Genomic DNA, 22,486 nt, shown 5'->3' on the forward strand with positions numbered 1-22,486 from the left:
TCCCCCATTACTTCGTCTCTATCCTTGAGATTTACTGACAGCAATGTAACTTAGATTTTTGTTTTTGCTCTAGGCTAGAGCCAATGGTTTGCAATCTTGTGTGATTATTATTCGGATCCTGCGTGATCTCTGCCAGCGTGTACCAACCTGGGGAGTTTTGCCAAGCTGGGTGAGTGTACCTTCTATTTGGTTCTAGAAGTTATTTTAAATATTATTGGGATTGACTTTTTCAATGTACAGAAGAATGTTTCAATTTCACAGTATTGCATTTTTCTGTGATTAAAAGTTGGCCACAAAATAGTTGTCAAGAAGTAGCATAACTATTTATTACTGTTACCATAATACAATAACTACTCTTTAATACTGAAGATCTATGCTACAGCCAGCCTTGTAATTTCGCAATAACATTGGCTTATAACCAATTGTCTAAAAAATTGGCCAGGTATATCAATTGCAGAAAATAAAGGATAAACCTAATCTGGCTCATTACTATCTCATCAGCCTGCTCTGAGCAGCCAAAAAAGATGAAAGCATCCTTGGCATTACTTTCAGGTAGCATTTACCAGTTTACTCCTCTCTGATGGTCAGATTAGGTTTTGCCAGGATATCCTCACAACATTGATTGAAGAGCTAAACGCCAGACATGACTTGCCTTGAGAAGTATTATTTGTCTGGTTGTGGTTGTGGTTGAGTCCTTGTAAAACTGAAATTAGTGGGCAGCAAAGGGAAAACGCTCTCGTGCTTGAAGTCCTACTTTTGTTCACAATGACTCGAACAAACTTCATGCTTCAAGAAGAAATCTTCTTTTCATAGAACATGGAACATTACAACTCACTCCTCCAGGCCTTTCAGCCTATGATGTCAAGTCAACCTATGTAAACTTAGTCTACCACAATCTTAATGTTTCCCTACCTCACACCTATAACCCTCTCTTTTTTTGCCACCATATTCCTTTTGAATGCCCTTATTGTACCAGTCTCCATCACCTCTCCTGGCAATGCATTCCAGGCACCCATCACTCTTAAGTAAAAACACTTACCTCTGACATGGTGCCTAAACTTTCCTCTGCTCATCTTAAACAGATCTCCTTTGGTATTTGCTATTGTAACTCCAAGAAAAAAGTGCTGGCTGTTCAACCTGTCTAAGCCTCTCATAATCTTGTACCTCTCTCATCCTTCATTGCTCCACGAAAATCCCTAGCTCTGTCAACATCCAGGTAAATCATTTCTGCAATCTCGTCACAGCATTTACATTCTTCCTGTAGAGAGGACGAGAAATGAACACGATACTCAATATTCCCTTTCCATCTGACAGTCATCCAGCTTCCTGCCTCCAATGTGTGAGTGTCTCCCTGTCACCCCCTTTGCCTCCAGAATTGCTCTAGCTGGGTATACTTCTCACAGGTGTAGTCATCCTGTCCCAGATTTCTCTCATTCTGCAAGAGGAACAAAATACTGCCCTACCTACCATTCCACTGCTCAAACTATACAATAAGAAAAGACATGACCTAATCTGATTTGCTCTTTTCTGTGCCTTCTTTTGGAAACCTTTTTTCCAATAGGGCCTTTGTCACTTTCCTCAGCTTCTGCTTGCCAAAGCCTCTGTCTCTCTTTTACACTAGCCTCTGAATCCAAAGATTCAAAGTTTTACTCTTACACTCACCACCACCACAATGGCTGCTCCTCATTGGTCACTCCTCTTGGATTCCGCTTTCTTTTATTGACTACAGTTAATTAGCCACTCTCAGAATCATCTACCTTTACTGGTGCTTTTGCTGAGGAGGATAAAGATCTAAAGGCCACTTGGTGTCTGTTGTTCAAATATACCTTCAAACATCAAAACTATAGAGCTGGGTCACCTAAATTCAAATGGAACCTGAAAATGTGTAACTCTTAATTTTGTTTTTCTGTTTCATTAAATGTAGAATGCTATGAAGCTGTTTTAAACCGAATGTAACTTTATTGATTTTGGGAGTATCTGCCAGTTTTGCCATCAATGTTGAAACTTGTAACCATATACCAAAAATTCCAGAACACCTGTTGCCATTCTTGCATTTTTATAAGATTCTGACTAATTCTTTTGGATTCCTTGAGCTCTGCTCTACCCTCAGAACTTCAACTATATCTCAACCCACATTGTCTATTATCTTAATTTCCCTATTGTTATTTGAAGCTCCTGCAAATTTTGTCGCTACTAGAACTTTCCTCATAAATTGCCTTGAATTGTTTTTAAGATCTCTGATCTATTCTTTCCTCTCCATTTTGAATTACTGTTTCTTCATTTACATCTCATTTGACATTTTCTGGTAACCAATGTGAAATAATTAACTGTTCTGAAGTGTTCTATACTAAAATTTTGTAATTTACATAGGCCATGGAATTGCTGGTTGAAAAAGTCATCAGTAGTGCCTCAGGACCACTTAGTCCAGGTGACGCCATGAGGAGAGTTTTTGAATGTGTTTCATCTGGAATACTCTTACCAGGTGAGTTCTCTGTGTGGTCCTTAGGTAGCCTTTCAAATAATGGTACCATTATTTTAAATAAAGCAAGACTGTTATTCATTAATCTCTGCCAGTTTATAATCTCTCCCATCTACTACCTCTGTCCTCAGTTTGAACCCAATCAATCTTCTGCAAATGTTTATTGTTTCGTTAAAAATCACAGTAAAAAAAAGTTCTAAGATGCCTTCTGAATGAAAGTTTGTACGTTACCCATTGTAGTGTTGCATATTTTCCCAAAAGTCATAAATTAACAGTGAATAGACTTTTAAGAAGATTTTATGCAATTGAGATTTCAGTTCATGTTGATATCTGCATTTGTCTCACCTCAATAATCATCCTTACTATATACCACTTTCAGTGTCAATGCTGTGGCTTGTGTGTGCCATCTAAAAGATGCACTGCAGCAACTCAATAGACTACTGTGATCACACCATCTAACCTGCTGTTGAAGAAAAGAGATATGGTTGTGGGTGAACATCGACAGCTTTGTATTCCTTCTAAACTCCACACCATCCTGACTTTTGTATTGCCTAACTATCGTGCTCTGGGACAAGTAATAAAGAGAAGATAGATTATGAAAGTAAACTAGCAATAAATCTAAGAAAGACAGTTAAAAAATGTTATAAAGAGTGAAAAGGTGGCTAGAGTGAATGTAGGTTCCTTGGAAGATGAGAAGGGGGATTCATATTGGGTAATGTGTAAATGGTTGAGGCATTTGGAAAACTACATTGTGTCAGAGAACACTTGTAACGTGCCATAAACAGATGTGATGGGAGATGAGCACCTAAGTACAATTGCTATCAGCAGAGAGGTAGTGCTGAGCAAGCTAGCATGGCAAGTTCCCTGGTCATGTGGAAATGCATCCCAGGATACTGAAAGAAATGGCAGAAGTTATAGTTGGTGATAATTTACTAAAATTCTCTGGAATATGGCCAGGTTCCTGGCAGATTGAAGTCAGGGAATGTTACATCACTGTTATAAAAATAGATATCGGCAAAAGGCAGATAACTATTGGCCATTTAGCTTAATATCTATAATTGGGAAGATGCTTAAAGCTTTCATTCAGGAAAAAATGGCAGGAAGCACAGGTCCTGTTTGATTAATTTACTGGAGTTCTTTGAGGATATAATGAATGCAGTGGATAGAGGGAACATGAGAATGTTGTACAATTGGATTTTCAGAAGGCATCCATAAAATGCTGCATGAAAGACCAATCCTTATGGGGTTGCTGGTAATGGATAGAGGATTGGTTATCTGATAGAAGGCAGAGAGTTGGGATAAATGGATGTTTGGATGGCATTCAGTGGTGAAGGGTGGAAGGGCAGGGGTCAGTGCTGGACCTGCAATTGTTCACAATATATTGATAATTTGAACAAGGGAACTGAATGTAGCACATGTAAATTTGCTTCTGACACTTCATTGAGTGGAAAAGTAAATATTGCAGAAGATGCAGAGTTTGCAAAGAGGTTAAGTGAGAGATGCTCTGGCTGATGGAGTATAATGTTGGTATAAATGCAAGGTCAATCACTGTTGAAGGAAAATAGAAATCGGGATATTACTTAAATGGTAAAAGAGTGCACATTACTATCATGCAGAGGGACTTGGAAGTGCTTGTATATGAATCACAACATGTTGATTTGCACGTGCAACAGGTTACAAAGATGGCAAATGAAATGTTGCCCTTCATTGATGAAGAGATTGAATTTAAGAGCAGGAAGCTGCACCTGGAAAACTGCCTGCACTTCTGGTCTCCTTAGTGGAGAAAAGGTGTACTGACTTTTGAGGCAGAGCAGAAAAGTTTACCAGATTGATTCCAGAGATGAGGGGGTTAGAGTATGAGGGACGATTGGAATGTCTGGGATTGTACTTGTTGGAATTCACAATAATAAGGGGGAATCTAATAGAAACATAAAATTCTGAAAGTGAGAAACAAGATCAAGGTGAGATTAGAACTGGGGGATATAATGTTGAGGTTTAAAGGAGTAGGTTTTGGACAGAGATAGGGAGGAATTCTCTATTCTGAGAAGCAGTGGAGACTACTCATTGAATCGATTTAAAGCATATCTGAGGAGATTTTTGCATTGATAGGGAGTTAAGGGTTATGGGGAAAGGCAGGTAGGTGGAGTAGAGTCCATGCCCAGTTCAGCTATGATCTTTAAATGGAGGAGCAGTCTCAACAGTTTGAATGGCCTACTCATGCTTTGATTTGTGTTCTAAAACTAGGTCTTGGTATTTCCTACTTAGCAGCACCGGAGGAGGAAATTCACATGAAATACTACAAAGTTTATTGTGGGCAGTGAATGCCATCCTTTAATTCGTGATGGCCCCCAAAAGATAGAATTGTTCATTGTGGATATCAGTGATATGGCTGGAATTCATTTGACGTCCGAGCGGCATGGTTAGAATAGAGATTAGGCCAAGCTGTTAAAGTGCCATTGACCCAGATTTAGATCCCACGCTGTCTGTAAGGAATTTGTACGTTCTCCCTCTGTCTGCATGGGTTCCTCCCAGGTGTTCTGGTTTCCTCCCACCTTCCAAAAATGTACAGGGATTGTTGGTTAATTGGGTGCCACAGGCTCGTGGGCCAAAAGGCTTGTTACTGTGCTGTATGTTTAAATTTATATTTTGTCTCTCTATGCCTCAAGCTTGGATGATTACATACAGCTGCATTTGTGCATCTGGATTAAATGGCAGCCAGGCTAGTTAAAGATTTCATCCCACAGAAGAAGCAGCATTTCAAAGAGAGGGTGAGGCAACAGAGGCTGACCAGGGAAATTAAAGAGCATAAAAGCAAAAGAGAGGACCAACGGTATTGCAAAAATCATCAGTAAGCCAGAGGATTGATAACTTAAAATCCAACTAAATAAACCACAAGGGGAGAAGAGATGAAATTTTGAAGGTAAGAGAGGAAAAGCGAAAGTCTACAGATGCATTGATGGAAGTAAAAGCAATGTTGGAGAGTCTCAGCAGGTAAAACCGTGTTCTTTGTATAGCAAAGATAAAGATACATAACCGACATTTTGGGCTTGAGGCCTTCAAGATATGAGGAAAATGTAGATGGGCGTCTGAATAAAGTGGTGGGGGGGTGCTGGAGTGATAGCTCTGTGAATGGAGAGGGAAGGGGATGTCGAGCTGGAGGAAAGATAGGGGGAGAGGGAAAATGGGGAGGGGTCGAGCAGAAACCAGAGAAGCCAATGTTAACACCATCCATTTAGAGAGTGCCCAGAAGGTAAGCTACCCAATAATATAAAAGATGATACTTTTATATATAGTGCGATTTTCCCCTTATCTGAAAATCCATTAACTGAACTTTTTTGAGGCACTGACATGATGTCACGAGTTGAAAAAAAAATCACCCAGCTCACCCATGTGGAGCTTTGTCAGCACCAATTTGATAACAACAGAGCTCTGAACCAGCCGGGAAGACAGATGCTGGATGTCGGCTCAGAGAAGCAGGTTGGAATCTTGAGCCGTCGGTGAGTGACTTGAAGGAAAAGTGCATGGGTCAGGGGAGAAATTAGAACATCAATTGTCCTTGTTTCAGATAACTCCCTCCCATCTCTTTCCATTTCTTCTTTGCCCACTGCTGTACTTGGTTTATAAACTGCGTGCCACTGTCTCCCAGCTGCAAACGGTCTGAAAAATCCTTTGTCCCAATGTCATAGAGAGTGGCCTTCCCAGTAACTGCAAGGACCATAGTCTGAAGTGGACTGGTGGTGGGGAGGAGGCAGGGACCGACAACGGCTGATGCTACTGTGCTTTTTTTGGATTTTTTTTTGGTTTTGTTTCGTTAACCGAAAAACCCAATAACCAAAAAATGTACAGTCCCAAGCTTTTTGGATATGGGGAAACTTACTTTATTACTGAGGAGAAAATTTTTGGGAAGCTGAAGGGTCTGAGGGTGGATAAGTCACTTGGACCAGATGAACTACACCTCAGGTTCTGAGAGGTAGTTGAAGAGATTGTGGACACATTGATAGTGATCTTGAGGACTGGAAAATTGCAAATGTCTCTGGACTCTTGAAAGGAGGGAGCCAAAAAACAGAAAATTATGCCTTAGTGGATGCTAAGATTCAAGAGTCAATTGAGGATGATGTTTTGAGGTGCTTGAAAGCACAAGATAAATAGGCTTTCAAACAAAGTTTACAGATGCTGTGATTGTAATTTGCCCAAAAATGCTGTAGAAAATCAGCAAGTTCAGCAGTGTTCTTTATGTAAGTAAAGATATATGACCAATGTTTCAGGCCCCGAACCCTGTGTCAAGTGAGAGCAAAAAGCAGACTGGTGCCTGAATAAAACAGTAGGAGGAGGCCCACAGGAAAGGAATCCTGGGTGGATATGGGTGGGAAGGCACAAGAAATAAAAAGCTGAGATGATGGGGAAGAGCACAGCTCACTGAATGTAATGGGAAGGGGGTGGCAAGCTGGTGCAAAGGAGACGGGGAAGGCCTAACTAAAACAGCAGAAGTCGATATAATGCCATCTAGTTGGAGAGTGCCCAAATGGAATATCAGGTATTGCTATTCCATTTTGCCTTAGTTTGGCAGTGCATGAGGCTATGGGCATACATCAATGAGGCAGTGGAGTGTGGAATTGAAACTGTAAGTCATTAGGAGATACCTGCTACTACAGCTGGAAAAGTGAAGGTGCTCAACGAAACTATCTCCCAATCTGCCTCCAGTCTCTCTAATTTACAGAAGGCCATAATGGGAGCACTGGATACAGTAGATGATCCCTGCAGATTCACAAGTGAAATATTGCTTAACTTGGAATGACTGGGGCCCGTAATGTGGTGAGGGAGGACGTGTGGGTGCAAGTGTAGCATTTCATGTGGTGCAGGTTAGGTGTTACACTTTCTGCCACATTTCCGAAGTCACCTATTTGTTTTCTGGGAACTATGTCACTTGTATCAGACGGTTTGTGACTTTGAATTGGTATTTTTGGACTTGGCAAAAGAAAAAAGTATTTGTAGATAGAAACCTGTGTAATCAGTACTCTCTACTTCCACTGGCTCCCATGTAGACTTTACCATTTTTTCAGCTTTGATGTGAATCTTGGGAAAATGTGGCTTATCAATGCACAGGCAACCATTTCTTTGTGAGTCAGTGGAAACAAAAGTTGATGACATTACATTGTCACTTGTATATGGAATTGGTGTGTTACACCAAAAGCAAACAAAAGATCGTGGTACCTTGTATTTCATCCTTAATTATACTTGTTTATAGGATCCTTTATCCTATATAATGAAGCTGAAAGAGTAAATCTGAAATTTTATGAAGTAGTCAGTTTTTTTTAACCTTGATATTTTTAGGTGGTCCAGGCCTGTATGATCCCTGTGAAAAAAACCCTAGTGATACACTGTATACAGTGACTGGACAGCAACGGGAAGATATAACAGCTAGTGCACAGGTATGATTATTATAATTGGGAAAGGCTAGTTGTGTTTATTTTATTAAAAGGATTATTGTTCTTGATGGTACATAACTAAAGAAGAATAGTGCAGTACAAATTAAACTGTATCTCTTCTTCCATTCCATATGTGTCTTTGTAAAAGCCTTTTAAATACAACTATCGTTTCTGCTTCGCCACAATCATGCAAGCCCATTCCAGGCATCGACCATTATTTTTAAAAAATTGACCCGCACATTTCTGTTTAAACTTTACCCATTTTACCTTAAATGCATGTCCTCTAGAATTCGATATTTTTACCCTGAGGAAAAGAATCTTAACTGTCTTCACTATTAATGCCTCTCATAATTGTATACATTTCTATCAGGTCTTCTCTGAGCAAACAACCAAAGTTTGTCCAATAGCTTATACCCTCTAATCCAGACTGCACCATGGGAAGTCCCTTCTATACCCTTTCTAAAACCTCCACATTCTTCCTGTAATGGGAAGTACAAAATTATACACAATATTCAAAGTGCAACCTACCAAAGTTTTATAAAACTGCAACATCCTTGCTCTGTACAATGCCTCTACCAATGAAGGCAAGCGTGACATACATCGACTATCATTCTGTCGACTTGTGTGGCCACATTCACTAAGCTGTTGATTTGGACCCCACCCCACCCAATCCCTTTGTACATCAATGCTGTTAATGGTCCTGCCATTAACTGTGTTGTTTTCCCCTTATATATGACCTCCCAAAGTGGAAAACCTCACTGTAGCATATATTGAACTTCCATCCATATCTGTAACTATCTGTATAATCTAGGATTGCCTTGAACATGGTCCAAAACTCCACCAATCGTTGCAGCATCTACAAACTTACTAACCATGTTATTTTTGTGTCTATCATAAAAAGCAGGAGTTCCAGCTCTAATTTGTTGCAGAACACCACCAGTCATGAAAGTCCAGCTGGAATAATACTTTCACCACTATCCTCTATCTTTGTAGAAGGCAATTCTGAATCTAAATATCAATTCACCATCATTCCAATGCATCTTTACCATCTACATCAGCCTTTGGGGACATTATCAAATGCCCAAATTTTTTAAATTTTAAAAAAATTTTCACACTATGAACCATACTGACCAAAATACACACAAACATTTCCCTCTTGAATATACACAGTCATTTTCTCCCCTTTTCCGCCCTCCCTTCCCCTCTTCCTTCACCCCCCCTCCCCACTCACTCAACGTTCAACATGTATGATATATTAAACCCATTAAACAATGTCGTCACACAATGAAAATAAACAAGAAATTTGTGTCTTCTACTTTTACATACTGGGTCAGTTCATTTCGTCTTCTCCTTCTGTCATTTTAGGTGGTGGAGGTCCGCGATAGGACTTCTGTTGTGTTCCATGTACGGTTCCCAAATTTGTTCGAATACTGTGATGTTATTTCTTAAATTATATGTTATTTTTTTCCAATGGAATACATTTATTAATTTCTATGTACCATTGCTGTATTCTCAGGCTATCTTCTAATTTCCAGGTTGACATAATACATTTTTTTGCCACAGCTAAGGCTATCATAATAAATCTTTTTTGTGCTCCATCCAAATGGAGTCCAAGTTCTTTACTTCTTATATTACTTAGAAGAAAGATCTCTGGATTTTTTGGTATGTTGCTTTTTGTGATTTTATTTAATACCTGATTTAGATGTAATTGTAATTTTCAATAAAGAAACCTGCTGCAGAGATCTTTCTGTTCGTTCCCCTTGACCAAAAAACAACACTAGCGTGCATATCAGACCAAAAAAAATCAGCCAAGTCCGTCTGTATAGTCGCTCGGTGCTGTGGTCCATTTAGCCATTCTGAAATTCCAAATTTCCTTTTAGATATGGCAGGCAAATAAGATTTCTAATGGATTGTATTTTTATCCATATCTAGAAACTTCAAGTTTTCAAAATCCCCTAAAACATTCCGAGCTATTTTCTGCTCACTCCAGGCAAGCCTGAATTAATTAATTAGCTGCCTTTTATGTTGTCAAGTTACTTTCTGTCAAGTTTTCTGAACTTTTGCATTTGCTTGGTGTATTACTAGGAAACAGCAGTGCATTAAAACTTGACTGTACACATTGTTGGAATGGCTTGCAAAGCTACCATATGTCCCCAACTGATTTAGATCTTCCCAAAACTTTTCCATTTTCTCACATGCCCAAATTGCATGTACTGTTGTTCCTGTTTCCATCTTACATTGGGACCCATTTATTTAACTTTTGGGGCGTAGTGTATTAGCCTGTGTAACCAATTGTATCATGCGTAACCTCGTGTTTGTGGTATTTCTCATAGTTCCGGAGCATAGCTTTTCCCATGTTTCATTCTTTATTTTTATGTTTAGATCTTGCTCCCATTTTTGTTTGGGTTTACAGCTTCTTTCCTCATTCTCTTTCTCTTGCAGTTTGATATACATGTTTGTTATAAATCTTTTAATTATCATTGTGTCTGTAATCACATATTCAAAATTGCTTCCTTCTGGTAATCTCAGCCTGCTTCCCAATTTGTCCTTCAAGTTGGTTTTCAGTTGGTGGTATCCAAACATTGTATTGTGAGTTATACCATATTTGTCCTTCATTTGTTCAAAAGTTAATAATTTATTTCCCAAAAAACAATTTTCTATTCTTTTAATCCCTTTTCTTTCCCATTCTCAAAAAGAAAGGTTATCTATTGTGGAAGGGATTAGTTGATTTTGTGTCAATATTAATTTTGGTAGTTGATAATTTGTTTTATTCCTTTCTACATGAATCTTTTTCCAAATGTTGAGCAGATGGTGCAGTACTGGTGAATTCCTATGTTGCACCAGCTTTTCATCCCACTTATATAGTATATGTTCAGGTACCTTCTCCCCTATTTTATCTAGTTCTAATCTGGTCCAATCTGGTTTTTCCCTTGTTTGATAAAATTCTGATAGGTATCTTAATTGTGCTGCTCTATAATAATTCTTAAAGTTTGGTAGCTGTAAGCCCCCTTGTTTGTATCATTAATTTATCTAGTGCTATCCTCGGTTTCCCCCCTTTCAATAAGAATTTCCTTATTATTTTCTTTAGCTCCTTGAAGAATTTCTCTGTTAGATGAATTGGTAATGATTGAAATAGGTATTGTATCCTTGGGAAGATATTCATTTTAATACAATTTACCCTTCCTATCAGTGTTAATGTTGTCTTTCCAATGTTCTAAGTCGTCTTGTAATTTCTTCATGAATGGCTGATAATTTAGTTTGTATAGATGGCCTAGATTATTATCTAGTTGCATACCATGGTATCGAATTGCTTGTGTTTGCCATCTAAATGGTGATTCTTTCTTAAACTTTGTGAAATCCGCATTATTCATTGGCATTGCTTCACTTTTATTTGCGTTGATCTTGTACCCCGATACTTCTCTCATATTCCTTCAATTTCTTATGTAATTCTTTTATTGATACTTCTGATTCTGTTAAGTATACTATGATGTCATCTGCAAATAGACTGATTTTATATTCCTTCTCTTTTATTTTTATCCCTCTTATTTTATTTTCTGTTCTTATCTGTTCTGCCAGTGGTTCTATAGTTAACGCAAACAGTGAGGGAGATAGTGGACATCCCTGCCTAGTTGATCTGCTTAATTTAAATTGGTTTGATATGTATCCATTTACTGTCTCCTTCGGCGATGGTCCCTTATATAATGCTTTAATCCAATTAATATATTTCTCTGGTAGGTTGAACCTCTGTAATACTTTGAATAAATAATTCCATTCTACTCTGTCAAAGGGTTTCTCTGCGTCTAAAGCAACCGCCACTGTTGGCGTCTTGTTTCCTTGTACTGCATGGATTAAGTTAATGAACTTACAGATATTGTCCTTTGTTCGTCTTTTCTTAATAAATCCAGTTTGATCTAGTTTTACTATTTTTGGTACACAGTCGGCCAATCAGCTTGCTAATAGTTTAGCTATTATCTTATAATCTGAGTTAAGTAGTGATATTGGTCTATACGATGCTGATGTTAGTGGATCTTTCTCCATCTTTGGTATTACTGTAATTATTGCTGTTTTGCATGAATCTGGCATGTTTTGTGTTTCTTCCATGAGAGGAGGAATTAATAAGTCTTTAAATGTTTTATAGAATTCTATTGGGAGTCTATCCTCTCCTGCCATTTTATAGTTCGGTAGTTTTTTAAAATATATCCTGTATTTCCTCTATTTCAAATAGTTTTATTAATTTATTTTGCTCCTCTTGCAATTTCGGTAGTTCAATTTTAGCTAGAAACTCATCTATTTTGTCTTCTTTCCCTTCGTTCTCAGTTCGATATAGTTGCTCGTAGAATTCCTTGAAGTTTTCATTGATCTCCGTTGGGTCATATGTAATTTGTTTGTCCTTTTTCCTTGATGCCAATACCGTTCTTCTAGTTTATTCTGTCTTAAGCTGCCAAGCTAGTATTTTGTGCGTTTTTTTCTCCTAGCTCATAATACTTCTGTTTTGTCTTCATTATGTTCTTCTCCACCTTGTATGTTTGTAGTGTTTCATGTTTTATTTTTTTGTCCGCCAATTCTCTTTTTGTTGTATCTTCCCTTATTGCTAATTCTTGTTGTACTTGCTATTTCCCTTTCCAGCTGTTCTATTTCCTGATTGTAGTCCTTCTTCATCTTAGTTACATAACTTATGATGAACGCTTTCATTGCATCCCATATATAAACTTATCTTTCACTGATTCCGCATTTATTTCAAAGAACATTTTAATTTGTCGCTCAATTAATTCTCTAAAATCCTGTCTTTTAAGTAGCCTGGAGTTTAATCTCCATTTATACGTTCTCGGTGGGATGTCCTCCAGCTCTATTGCTAATAACAGGGGTGAGTGATCCGATAACAATCTAGCTGTATATTCCGTTTTCCTAACTCTCCCTTGGATGTGGGCTGACAACAGGTCTATCCTTGAGTATGTTTTATGTCTACCCGAATAATATGAGTATTCCTTCTCCTTTAGGGGTTGTCTCCTCCATATATCCAAAAGTTGCATTTCCTGCATCGATTTAACCATAAATTTGGTTACTTTGTTCTTTCTGCTAGTCTTTTTTTCCAGTTTTATCCATCTTTGAGTGCAAATTAAGGTTAAAGTCCCCTCCTATCAGTATATTCCCCCGTGTATCTGCAATCTTGAGAAAGATATCTTGCATAAATTTTTGATCCTCTTCATTAGGTGCATATACATTGAGCAAATTCCAAAATTCTGAATATATCTGACACTTTATCATTACATACCTCCCTGCTGGAACTATTATTTCCTCCTCTATTTTGATTGGTACATTTTTATTGATTAATATAGCTACTCCTCTGGCTTTTGAATTATATGATGCTGCCGTTATGTGCCCTATCCAGTCTTCCACGAATGCTATATCAAATTTTTCTTTCTTCAGTAAATTTAACAGCTCTTTTGATTTGGTTATCAAATGCCGAACTTGAGTCCAAGTGGAAACATCCATTGCCTTAACCACTTTTGTCCCCTCAAAAATCTGAATCGTTTGTCAGACATAAGCTGCACAAAACCATGCTGACTGTCTCTAATTTGACCATGCCTTTCCAAAAGTGCATAAATCCTGACTGCACCATGGGAAGTCAGGATCCTTGTGTCCTCTCCAAAAGCTCCCTTACCACTGAGATTTATTGGCTTATAGTTTTCTGGATTACCTCTGTTTGCCTTCTAAAGCAACGGAACAATATTGGCCACTCTTCAGTTTGGATACCAGTCAAGGCCCGAGCAATCTCCTCACTTGTTTCTTTAATAACCTGAGTTATACCTCATCAGGTCCCAGGGAAGTATTCACCTTGATGCCTTTGCGGGAAAAAACCTAGTACGACATAACCTTGATACCAAAATACCAATACGTATTTGTGTTTCCCACATTGTTCTTGCTATCCTTCCTAACCTCCTAGATAAATACTGATACAAGTTATGATTCATTTAGTACCTTGCTCTGTACCTTCCACTCCAAGCATAAATTCCCTCCTTTATCTTGGGATTATCTTGAATCCTACTCACCAAGATCATTTTATCGCTGCTTTAGATCTTTCCTGCCATCAGGAGCCCTCTGATTTTTAACTTGATCTTTGCATATGCCTACGTTTTCTTTTTGATTAAATTCACAACTTCATTTGTCATCTTACCCTTTCTATGCTTTCCCTGCCTTTCCACCTTATTGGCTCTGATTGGCTAGTAATTGACTAACACCCATGTCTGATGTGAACATGCTTCCAATCTACTCTCCCAGCTCCTTTCTAATATTGTTTTAATTTGTCTTCCCTTCCACCCTCTCCCAGTTGAGCACTTTCTCCTGAAATCCATACTTATCCATAACTATCTTAAAATTTGAGGAGTTGTGATCACTTCTTTGTGAAACCCTAATTACCTGACCAGGCTTGTATGCCTCAATAGGGGGTCTGTAGCTAACAAATTCTGCCCCGTCTAAGCCACTGGCATGGTTAATTTAAAGGAACAACCTTGTTGTTTTTGCATCTTTCCACAATCTGCCTACATATCTGCTTCTCTATCCAAGTGGCTGTTGGGAGGCCGATAGTGCAGCCTATCTGTGTGAGTGTACTTTAAGCTCTACCCATACTGTCTCAGTGGATAAGTTCCCTCTGACTGCAGTTGTGCCGCTGCTTAGTATGCGATTCTTCCACTTGTTTTTTAAAACCTCCTCTCAAACTGCAGCGCTGCTGAAATGAAATGCGTGTGTGTGTGCACGCGCTCACACTTCACGCGCTGCTTTAAGGATACGAGCCACTTCCTGTCTGGAACATGTTGGTCTGTGGGAGTGAAGTCAGTGCTTTACGGAGTCGCTGCCTGCTCAGCGCTGTGTGACCAGGAAGTAGCAACATTACCTAGGCAACGCGTGTTGCCAAATGTGGGCTTCTCCTAAGAAGGGAAGGTGGGGGGGGGGGGCCTCCGCCATCTTGTACCAACTGACTGGGGCGGTGATTCAGCCCGTCTAACCGCGCAATTGCTCTGCCTGCTGCAACACCTCCCCAGAATCACTACTACCTTTTGAGCAAGTCACATTACTGTCTTTAGGTGGACATCCTCTGTGTCTGACCTGGGGAGTTGGGACAGACAGGACTGAGTCCAAATGTGCTGCCTTGAGGCCATCAATGGTAAACATGTCCTGCTACCTGCCAATGTCCAGGGTGAAAATGACACCATCACACTGCAACACCTTGAATGGGCCTTCGTAGGGGCATTGCCAGGATGTTCCTTGCTTTCCTGCGAATGAAAACAAAGTTGATTGACTGCAGATCTGGGATAGTAAGCAGGGAACCAAACACTAACTCGGCAGATGATTCTGGCAGGTCTTCTTTTGGTGCTGTGCAAATTCCCAACAGCACCCATGGGAGTTCGTCCATCCAATTTGGGCCTTGTAGTTGGGCTTTTAGGGCTGCTTTTAGATGGTGGTGAAAACATTCAACAAGTCCGTTTGCCTGAGGATGATAGGCCACGGTGTGGTGTAACTGGCTGCCGCAGAACTTAGCTAGGCTTGACCAGAGCGAGGAAGTGATGTGGGTCGCGACGTCAAAATGTGCAACCCAACTGGATGAAAAGGCTGTGGCGTAAGTCTCTGTGTCACATGTGGGCAGGGGTAACGCTTCCAGCAAATGGGTAAAACGGTCAACTATTGTGAATAGATACCGCACAGGGAGCAGGCCCACAATGTCCACGTGTACGTGGTCAAAACAGCATTGCACTAGGGTGTCTGTGAACTTTGGTGCACTGGCAGTCCAAACAAGTCTTTGCCCACAGAGTGATGTCGCGGCAGATTCCACACAAATTTATCGGACAGCAGATGGACCATGGACCTTATCAAAAGGTGTGACAAACTCTGGATTTGGTCGAACACCCACCATCGCCAGGTCATGAATAAGATGGGTCTAGGAAAACCTGTTGATATGTCACACAGTCAAGTTGGGCTTCCTGGTGAAGGACAGAAATGGCTAATCTTAAGGCCTGGATGTCAGTATCCTCCACCTGATCGAACGTACTGCATTGAGTTTGGATGTCTGGAGATGTTTGCTGAGGCGGCTGGGGGCACCACTGGTCATCGACCGACTGCTCAAGTGCTATGCTGACTGCTCTGTCTGATGCGTCGGTTGGGTGGGGGGGGTGGGGGGAAGAGGGGAAGAGTCAGGATGAGCCAGAGATGCGGCATCTGCTAGTGGCAAGGAATGCTTCGGTTCTGTGTGTCCACTGGAGGGCCTTGTCTCTAAGTTTGATGAGGTCAAATAGAGGTCGCACAAGGGTAGCTGCTCCTGGGAGGAAACAATGATAAAAGTTCACCATCCCTAGGAATTCCTGTAGGCCTTTGATGGAGCTCGGCCTGGGGAAAAGCTGGATGGTTTCTTTGTTATCCGGCAGCGGTGTGGTACTGATATGTTGTCCAAGGAAATCAGTGGTTTCCAGACCAAATTGGCACTTCGCCAGGTTCACGATAAGTCTGAACTCCTGCAACCTCTCAAAGGCGAGTCAGATGAGACCTGTGGGTGCTGGCGTTGGGTCTGGCAATGAGGATGTAATCTAGATAGTCGGCATGGATTTTGATTTCATCTTTGTCTATGTCCATGGGATGTTAAAATGTCTGGGCTGTGTTCTTTAATCTGAAAGGCATCCAGAGGAACTCTGAGGCCGGAAGGTGTAATAATCACCATTTTCAGCACATAGTTAGGTTGCACCGGAATCTGATGGTATCCCTTGATGAGGTCCACCTTCAAGAAAACCCGGCAGCTTTGGAGCCATGTAGCAAAGTCTTGGGCGTGTGGGATAGGGTATCTACCTGGGACTGTGATGTCATTGAGCTGTCTAGTCACCGAATGGATGCCAATTGCCAGATTTCTTCTGGTTCATGTACAGTGGGGATGCCCAGGGGCTATTTGAATGGCGGGTGATACCCAACTGCTCCATGGCAGCAAACTTGGTCTTTATGCGTGCCAACTGCTGAAGCTGGCCTGTTCGTTTCCCGTTGCCATGCTTGATTTGTCGTTGGGGTACAAGCATGGAGGGACGCACCGCCAGGTATTGCGACCCCATCTGCAGTAATCACTCTGTCTGGCGTGCGTTGTTATTGGGTCGCAGCTACTTCTGGTGGAACCGACAGAGGGGAAAATCCTTGCCCAGGGGCTGAGCTGGAGGCGCTGAAGTCATAGAATGTATCATGTATCAAGCTCTGCTGCGGGATGCGGTAAAGCCTGTCTGCTTCCTTGGCTACCAGGTGTGATGTTCTGAAGTCCATGTCTGATATTGCCAAAGAAACGTGCACCAGTAGCTTAGAGAGGAACAGGGCTTTGAACAAGAAACAGTTTGTGTGCCCATCAGCTAAAGCCCCCATCTCGTGCATGAACTTGGAGGGGTTTCTATTGTCCAGGCCTTGTAGATTTAGAATGTGGATGACATGCTCGTGCTAGCCGAGTTCCAGGGAATTGAGGAGGAAATACCAGAATTGTTTACTTTATTTGAAGGGTACGAGCAACTTCCTGTCTGGAGCACGTTGGTCTTCGGGAGTGACATAAGCACTTTGTGGAGTCATTGCCTGTTCACTGCTATGCCACCAGGAAGTGGCAACGTTATCTTGGCAATGTGTGTTGCCAAACACTGGCTTATCCATCTTGCGCTGACTGACTGAGGCAGTGATTCAGCCTGTCTAACTGCGTGATCGCTCAGCCCGCTACACTAACAAATCATCAATAAATAAGTTGAATTTGTGTTCAACCTGGCCCAGCAGCTCAGTATGAACTGTGCTGGGGATAATGGACAGCCCTGCCTATTGGACCTACTCAATGGAAACACTGAAGATATCTTCCCATTTGTAAAAACTTTAGCTTTGGGTTTATAGTAGAGAGTCCTAACCCAATGAATAAATGTTTGTCCCAGTCCTAATTTTTCCAGTACCTTGAACAAAAAGTCTCACACTCCAATCTGTCTAAGGCCTTCTCTGCATCCAGAGCTATGGCCACTCCTGGAGGACCTTGCCTGTTTTTGGTATCAAAATGAACCATGATCTTTGCCTGCTTACCCTTGCCTCTCAAAATGTATTATTCACACAGAGATGTATCGACCCTGCATCCTTGCTTCCAGCCAAACACTTCTGTGCCCCTAATTTTCAATTCCGATTGCAATCGCTGAGCTTCATTTGGTCATGGTGCACTGAACAGGTATCTTCTGCAACAGTATCAAAAAGTGATATACCTGAAACTGAGGGAGATGGCCACAGGGGGCCCCTGCACTGTCTCTTTACTCCCTTTGCATTTCCTGGTGGACATCCAACAATCTTCAGGTGTGATCACATGATGTCTTATAATTTATTCAGAATGTCATATTTTTGGGCCTCGTTTATATTAAGTGGTTCTTTTCTGTTTGCCCCTCTACTTTGGGGCTCCCTTCAAGTTGACCTGAGGGAGTGATGTATCATAAATCATTTGCTATTTGGTGCCAATGTGACATGATCTTGTTATCACTGTGTATTTATTTTTACTTAGTGTGCAGTTGTTCATCACTAATTAAAACACACCAAAAACAGCTTTTCTACTTCTGGTTACTTCTAACAATTGAAATGGTTAAATAGGTTTTTTTTAACAATGCTTTTTTTTAACCTGTTATCTTAGCGTTTTCATTATTTCACAACTGATATTAAATTGGTGAGGGAGGTTGTTAGCATTTTTATTAGTTAAATAGTGCCTTGAAGTCTCTGGATTCAAATTATGCTATTAAGTCCTTTGTTAATGTGTATTTGATCATTACTTTGTTCAGTCTAAAAATTACGTTTTGAAATTTGATTGTCTAAATTTGTCATTGAAACATTTCAATTGTTGCCTTTAATTTGGGAAATTCTCATTGAAATTGTGGGCAATTCATTGCTGATTAGAGATGATGCAAATTGGTAAGTTTTATTTAAAAAAAAATATGACTGCTACCAGGAAGTATATTTCATTAATTTCCTTGCTGTTTTCAAATTCATCCTCTTTTTTCCCCCACCCCATCACCTCCCTCACTCCACCAGAACAATGTATTGCTGTTCTTTCAGTATATCTTTCCCAAGGGCTGGAAGCTAAAGCAGTCAGGAATACCCATCCATATATGACTGAAAATGCCCTCCTAGATCTGAGATGACAAAGATTTGGTAAAGTTATAAGGGACTACAAGCTACATAAACAGCAAGGTATTAGGTTGTGTCATGGAGATGAGATAGGTACATGGTCTAGGTGGAACTCCAAAGGGAGGTAAACTCTGGAGATGCAACTCCGAGCCAGCTTGGGACACAGCAGGAAAATGAATGATTAAGGAATGTTTCTTTTTCCAACTCTGCAGTGCAGAAAGATGGTGGAAGTCCCCTTCCTCATGGCAACAGGAAGTTAACTGATGAAAGTCTGCTATAATTTTAATCAAGGAAATATGTAAATAGAACTGCAGGAATCAAACAACTTTTATCTGTTTATCCAATTTATTTTGCCCACACTCTTGCCCAATTTATTTCCTGAGAGAGTGGCAATTTCGGGGTAGATCTGTGCAGCCCTTATCAGAATCCAAATTTGTCATGAGTAAGTCACAAAATTGGTTGTTTTATGGCAGCATCACAATGCAGGCATCAGTCCTCTGTCATGGTTCAGTTCTGCAGTGTGCAGGTATCTCATAACAGGAGATACCTGGAGGGTAACACTGAGAATCAAGAAACTTTTGTTCCATCATGGATCAGAGGCAAGATGTTTGTTGACAGACACTTGGTGTAAAAGTTTGGGGATAATGTCTTTGCTTGGCATGTGTAACTCTAAATCCTGCCTCTGAATTTCATGAATGTACTCCTTATTTTCTTTGGCTTGGTACCAACATCTGTATGGAGACTAATTGGCTTTCTATATTTTCGGCACTACATTGTTGAATTCCATCTTGTATACATCTTTCTAATTGTGTTTATAATTTCTACCTAGAGGAAACAAACTAGAATTTGATAGAATTTATTTTTGTTGCACTCTACAGTTTGCTCTGAGATTAGTAGCATTCCGTCAAATTCACAAAGTCTTGGGAATGGATCCATTACCTCAGATGAACCCACGTTTCAGTGTTCGTAATCGAAAGAGGAGGAGGGACAATAGTGATGGGACGGATGGATTGGAAGCAGAAGGAAAGAAGGATAAAAAAGATTTTGACAGTGGAGAATTTTAAATCATTTCACAAAAAGTCCAAGGTTAATACGATATTGACTATGGACATCAAAAAAATGTCTGATTTATATGTGTTTCAATATTATTTTAAATATATGGTAGTTATGTTAAATGTAAATAAGGTACTCACGCTTTACACTTGAGTGGCATGTTGTCTCAGCATATTTAAACATACCAATTGTTAATGGTCCCATTTGTGAACTTATACAGAACTACTAAATTACATTTTTTTTGTTTAATGGTCAGTGAAAAATCTGTTTTTTATATTTGAAGAGACACTTATGTAAATTAGTATTGCTTCCTTCACCATTCATCTGTTTAGAATAAGCGCAGAGTGGAGGGTCATGTTGATTCCACAAACACAGGTAACAGTATTTCTGAGGACTTGCAATGTAATACTGGAACTTGAATTCAACTAAACACATGCTTTTGCAGAACCTGTGAATTGTCTGTTAAGTATAAAAATTAATGTGTATAAGAATTTGGTTTCTTCAGTTGATCTAAAATTCTTAGCTGTGCAGCAGCGGAAAAAAAAGCAATTTTAATTCAGTGCTTTTGCATTAATTTCTAGTAAATTGGCTTGCATGATTGATCCATACTCTTGGAGGTTTGTGTTGTAGAAATGCTTTCTTTGAAGCTAACTGTTTTCATGTTTTTTTTTCAATGGAAAGTTTATGTAGTTTTATATGGTTCAAATGTAGTAATGCGCTTGTAAGCAATTGCCATATTGAACATTTCTGTTGTTATTGAGGTTGGACTGTACCCATTGTGTATACCTGGTCAATTCTTACTCAATAATAAAACTTAAAGCAACACAAACATTACCCTGTAAGTTGTTTTGTTGGATTGTGGAAGATCCATCACTGCTGCTAAATATGCAAAATGTTTTAATTTTGTAGGGAAAATATCCAGAGGTTATAGACATCAAATTGGCATGTGTTGTATATTGCACTGTTGTACTTTGTTCATTGCATCGTCCTTCAGCTTAAAGGAGTGTACAATCAGGTGGAGCCAATCAGATCAGGTAGTGGTGAGCTTACTAAACCAGTCACCCAAAGTTGGGTACGTGGAATCCAGAGATCAAAGTTCAGATCCCCCCCAGGATTAAATTAAAATTCAATTTAAACCTGTTTTTAAAAAGCTGCTGATCATGAAACAATTGGACTATTATTTAAAACTCATCATTCAGTATCATCTGAATGTCTCCAGACCAACTGCAATGCAGTTGAGTCATAAATGTTACTTGGAATAGTCCAGTAAGCCACTATTTCAAAGAATGCTGCGCACATCTCAAAACAAGAATAAATAAAATTAAACTTTACCAAAACAGCAAATCTCACAGTACAAAGGTATCCGTAGTTTTCTCAACATGCAAGAAAATAACCAGGAAATTGCCTGCAGAGGATTATGGTTATGGAGAGAGTTGAAGATGAAGAGATTTGTTTTCTCTGGAGCGAAGGACTCTATCACCCAAGGCCTAAACTTGGAGAGATATATAAAGTAAGGATTGGTACAATAGATAATAATATTTTCCCATGACCAAATTATTTAAAAATGAGAAGGCATAAGTGTAAGATGAGGAAGTTTTTAAGGGGATTAGAGGTATATGTTTTTTTTTATATACTGGTTGATATCTGGAGGCTCATCAGAGGAAGTGGTGGTGATTGAAACCATCACTGTTTAAGAGACTTATACAGGTACTCAGAGGCAAGGAATGGAAGGTGCAGAACTAAAGCACGCAAATGGGATTAATATAGAGAGCAAAAAGGTTGGCATGGATGTGGTGGACAAAAGGCCTTGGGCGATGCAGTAAAATTCTAAAAAATTCAAAATTGTTGCTCAAATTAAACACAACTGGAGGAATTTGGTCTGAATTTTCTCAGCTTCTGTTAATGTTCTATTTATTTTGTGTGATTGTCATTTCTAATGTTTAAATTGCTGATTTTACTGTTTTGTTAACTTAGCACCTATGTATAAACTGGCTGAAATCATAAATTTAATTAAAATGTGTTCTGAACAACCTTGTAGCATTTGGCCATTAAGTTGCACTGTTAAAGACAAAACCATGTCCTGAATATACGAGGAAGAAAATATTCTGCTGCATCAAAGTGGAGTGAGAACAGAGAATTGTGGTGGATGACACCAGTCGATCCAAATGCACAAATTAGAAAGGCTGAATTTTTTAATTGACTGCAGGTGGCACCCATTACATCTGATGTCCACAGTTTTGAATCTTTCCTCTTCTACTTTTTATATACTAACTTTCCTGTTCATAAATACATCTTCCAATCTTGTTATCAGTCTGAAACATTTGTGCTTCAGCATCTACAGAACTTTTTCTTTGGTTGCAATGTTTGTGAAAATAATTTG

At 39.7% G+C, this 22,486-nt stretch overlaps 1 protein-coding gene across 6 annotated transcripts in view; it reads left to right on the forward strand.

Annotated features, from left to right (window-relative positions):
- The window catches only part of zfr (zinc finger RNA binding protein), a 105,266-nt gene extending 83,130 nt beyond the window's left edge, over positions 1-22,136 (forward strand). For 5 of the 6 annotated variants that reach the window (XM_069924174.1, XM_069924177.1, XM_069924173.1 and 2 more), the window contains 4 exons: positions 74-169; positions 2,371-2,482; positions 7,811-7,908; positions 19,932-22,136. In XM_069924174.1, the coding sequence (XP_069780275.1) occupies positions 74-169; positions 2,371-2,482; positions 7,811-7,908; positions 19,932-20,117 (492 nt within the window). In that variant the 3' untranslated portion in view covers positions 20,118-22,136. Of the gene's footprint in view, positions 1-73; positions 170-2,370; positions 2,483-7,810; positions 7,909-19,931 lie in introns of those variants that run through there. The other variant, XM_069924179.1, reaches the window with a different exon arrangement.
- The last annotated feature ends 350 nt before the right edge of the window (positions 22,137-22,486 follow it).

Source organism: Narcine bancroftii, chromosome 3, assembly GCF_036971445.1.
Source record: "Narcine bancroftii isolate sNarBan1 chromosome 3, sNarBan1.hap1, whole genome shotgun sequence".
NCBI classification, from domain to species: Eukaryota; Metazoa; Chordata; class Chondrichthyes; order Torpediniformes; family Narcinidae; genus Narcine; species Narcine bancroftii.